The sequence below is a fragment of the Monopterus albus genome, unplaced genomic scaffold, assembly GCF_001952655.1.
Source record: "Monopterus albus unplaced genomic scaffold, M_albus_1.0 scaffold680.1, whole genome shotgun sequence".
Taxonomy (NCBI): domain Eukaryota; kingdom Metazoa; phylum Chordata; class Actinopteri; order Synbranchiformes; family Synbranchidae; genus Monopterus; species Monopterus albus.
In genome coordinates, this window is record NW_018128560.1 from 1 (window position 1) to 3504 (window position 3504).

General features: G+C 37.3%; 1 protein-coding gene across 1 annotated transcript in view; it reads right to left on the minus strand.

Moving 5' to 3' along the window:
- Positions 1-1203: 1203 nt before the first annotated feature.
- The window catches only part of LOC109953467 (arachidonate 15-lipoxygenase B), a gene marked incomplete at its 5' end in the record, with an annotated part of 5098 nt that continues 2797 nt past the window's right edge, over positions 1204-3504 (minus strand). Inside the window, 4 exons of the mRNA XM_020588950.1 lie at positions 1204-1449; positions 1552-1722; positions 2575-2675; positions 2838-2959. Of these exons, the coding sequence (XP_020444606.1) occupies positions 1270-1449; positions 1552-1722; positions 2575-2675; positions 2838-2959 (574 nt within the window). The remainder of the gene's footprint in view (positions 1450-1551; positions 1723-2574; positions 2676-2837; positions 2960-3504) is intronic.

Below are 3504 nucleotides of genomic sequence, written 5' to 3' on the forward strand. Positions count from 1 at the left end.
GGTAATTAGCAAGAGCTTCTGCAACACTAGTGCTTAAGTCTTGCAAGCATGTGTTGTTACTCAAAAATTCAGATGAACTTAGAAAACCGTAAGTTTAATTCCAAAACAATCTGGGAGCAAGAACAAACACGGTGCATGTGCAGAAAACAGGAAATGAGTACGGTTACCGCAGAAGCAGAAAACAGTAGTGAAAGCTGCTTGAGAAGGCGCTCAACTTCCTCATTTTATACACTCTCTGACATCATCAATGATGTCATGGGGTTGAACCAAGTATGGTGGGAACTATTAGTGTAAAGTTAGTTTAGTGTGTTGATTACTAATATTGGAAACTGTAAGTTTGGACAATGTACAGTATGTCTTGTATATGGCTTAAGTACGTCTGTCCTAAAAGTATATGGTTCTGCTGAATGTTTATGGGTAAAAATAACTTTTGAGAACTTGCCTGTGTTAGGACAGAAGTGGTGATCTACCTTTACAAATATCAAGCCCTTGCATTCTTTTCAGAATCAGAATCTGCTTTATTGCCCAGGTGTGTCAGACACACGAGGAATTCGACTCTGGTACACTACAATATGAAGGTGAACTTGTAATGACCTCAAATTTTCCAGAGTTAATCCATTAGAATCTGCCTTTATTAATGAAAAGGAACATAAAATTTACATGATTGTGTAGTTCTAAGTACATGGATGATTCAGACAACACTGTTTTCAGGCAGAAACCTCAAAGTACAGTGGTGTGAAAAAGTATTTGCCCCCTTACTGATTTCTTATCTTTTTGCATGTTTGTCACACTGTAATGTTTCAGATCATCAAACAAATTTAAATATTAGTCAACGATAACACAAGTAAACACATCATGCAGTTTTTAAATGAAGGTTTTTATTATTAAGGGAAAACAAAATCCAAAACTACAAAGCCCTGTGTGAATAAGTGTTTCCCCCCCCTGTCAAAACATAACTTAACTCTGTATCATCATTGCTATAAAGATCATTTTTGTTGGATTTTTTCACCACCTTTTTTAATATTTATCATTTTTTTTGATAACCTGCCTTTCACGGTGTATTGAAACAAGCAGGCCAAGAAGATGTAAGATTGTGATTTTTAACAGTTTTCACCATAATTCAGTCAGTGAAGCTACAGAAGCATCATTTAGCATAAAGTTTCTTTCTACTGTAGAACCAGTTAAAAACAGAACATGCTGTTCTTTATACCTTTTGTTACTATGAAGCTGAATTTGGTCAACAGCTGAGGAGGTCACACCACCTGATATTCAAATGGCAATGCTATTTTCTACCTTCACTGGATCCATGTATGTGTATGGCACTTTCAGACCATTGTTTCTGGCTTTGATGACTGCATTCAACACTTCAAGTTCTGCCTGAAAACACTTTATCAGCATACGTGGAATGTCTTCAGTGAAGTGGTCCTCCTGGTACTGGCCAAGAGGGACCTGATGAGATCAGCAATACAATTAAGATTTTGTTTGTTGGTTTAAATGTTTATCAAGCGTAAACCTTTGGCAACATAACATACACATTTCATGGTTACTTACAAAGTCTGAGGACTCCTTGCTGAGTAGCCACAGGACAGACATGATCTGCACTGTTGCGTTGACATCAGGGAATGTCTGCATCATTGTTGCTTCACTTGTTGTCCCCTTGGTGGTTGGTGGAGGACGTTGTAGGGTGGGGGGAGCGTTGGGCATCCAGCCACCATAGTCATACTACAATAAATAAGTAATGCACTGATAACTAATTAATACGTTCTTAAGCACTTTAACAGTAGCACTACAATCCCATTGTTTATAATGATAAAACTATTTTCAGGACAGACAATAAAGTCTACTTTTAAAATCAATGTTTTCACTCATGCAAGTGAGTTGGCTCTAAAGATGACAATTTCAGTCTATTAGTCAGGTGTTCCACTACAGACTGTAATATTTCATCAACTATTGAATAGATTGCCCTGAATTCTCGTACATTTATTGTCCCCTGAAGGTGAATCCTAATGAGGCTGGTGATCCCCTGACCTTTCCTCTACCACCACCATTTATGGTTTTGAGAAAAATGTCTCAATGTTTTTCTGCTGGATTGTGGAAAAAAAAAAATTAGTTTTCATGTTTAGGATAAGAACTTTGATTTTTTCTTTTACTTGTGCCATCATCAGATCAAAATTTTTATTTGTTCAATACTTTGGTTTATGGCCAAATGTCTGCAAAACTAATTGTATTACCATTAGTCACATTATGTTATGTGCTAATTAGTAAATGTTAGCAAGCTAACATGGTAAAGTAAAACTGTAATCTTGGTAAATATTAGAAATACTAAAAATTAACATGTTTGCATTTGTCATTGCGACTGTGTTACATTTAGCTCAAAGCACAACTGCACGGCCTTACAAAGACATTATGGCTGTAGACTATTATCTTGTTTATGTTAAAGGCGGGCTGACATTTGTCAGTTATTTGGCTCAAAATGCTCTTTCTCTTTCTAGTTTGGAGAAAATTGAACAATCTCATCAACCAATTCCACAACAATAGTAACACTGATCATGACAGTAAATCAAAAGGATTCACCTGTCCAGAGTTCACAGCTGCGTGCTGTGCTGAGCAAGTGAAGATCACCATGGTGACAAACTTGACCAGCTCATCTATGGTGGCAAATCTCTGTGGGATTCCTGAGACGTAGAAAGGATACGCTGCATTACTTAAAGATGTAGCCATCCACTTCAGAGAACTAAAATAAACTTTGTTTTGTGATTGCATTACAATGGTACACAAATGTGCATATAAAGTACAATTTATTTATCATAAAGACTGAGTGTTTGTTAAAAGCTCACCTGTGCTTGTTTGAGAAAGGAATCCGTGTTCAAAAATGTCCGAAATCCACTTCTGCAGCTCAGAATCTTGTTGGACCTCAGTGTCATTTCTGTAGTAGTATGTGATTATTCTCTCCACAAAACTATGAGAAATGTGAAAAGGTATTGAAAAAACACATCCACATTTTACAAGCAATTATAGAGGGGAGCGTGGGGCACAACCTAACACATTTTGTTTTTTGTGGAATAATTTTAAAAATATTCAAGTTGGAACAATCATGTTTTAATTCAAGCAACACACACATCTCTGCTTCAAATGAACGCTTGAACTTTGTTTCTAACACCTACGGTTTTTGGACAATTCTACTGAAAATGATTGGTAGTTCACATTTGGGTGTGGTGGATTTTTTCAAATGAATTCCGAGTCACTTGGAGGAGCCAGAGAACCTTGATGTTTTCACACAATATTAGTTTAATGTGTTACTGGGCGGCACGGTTGTTGTCGCTGTTGCCACACAGCAAGAAGGTCCCGGGTTCGAGCCCTGGCCGACCCAGTGCCTTTCTGTGTGGAGTTTGCATGTTGTGCCTGTGGGTTTTCAATGACATGCCGCTTAAGTTGATTGACAACTCTAAATTAGACATTATCCACATTTAACGTGCACATCGTCAGTTCGGTAGGAACTGATGA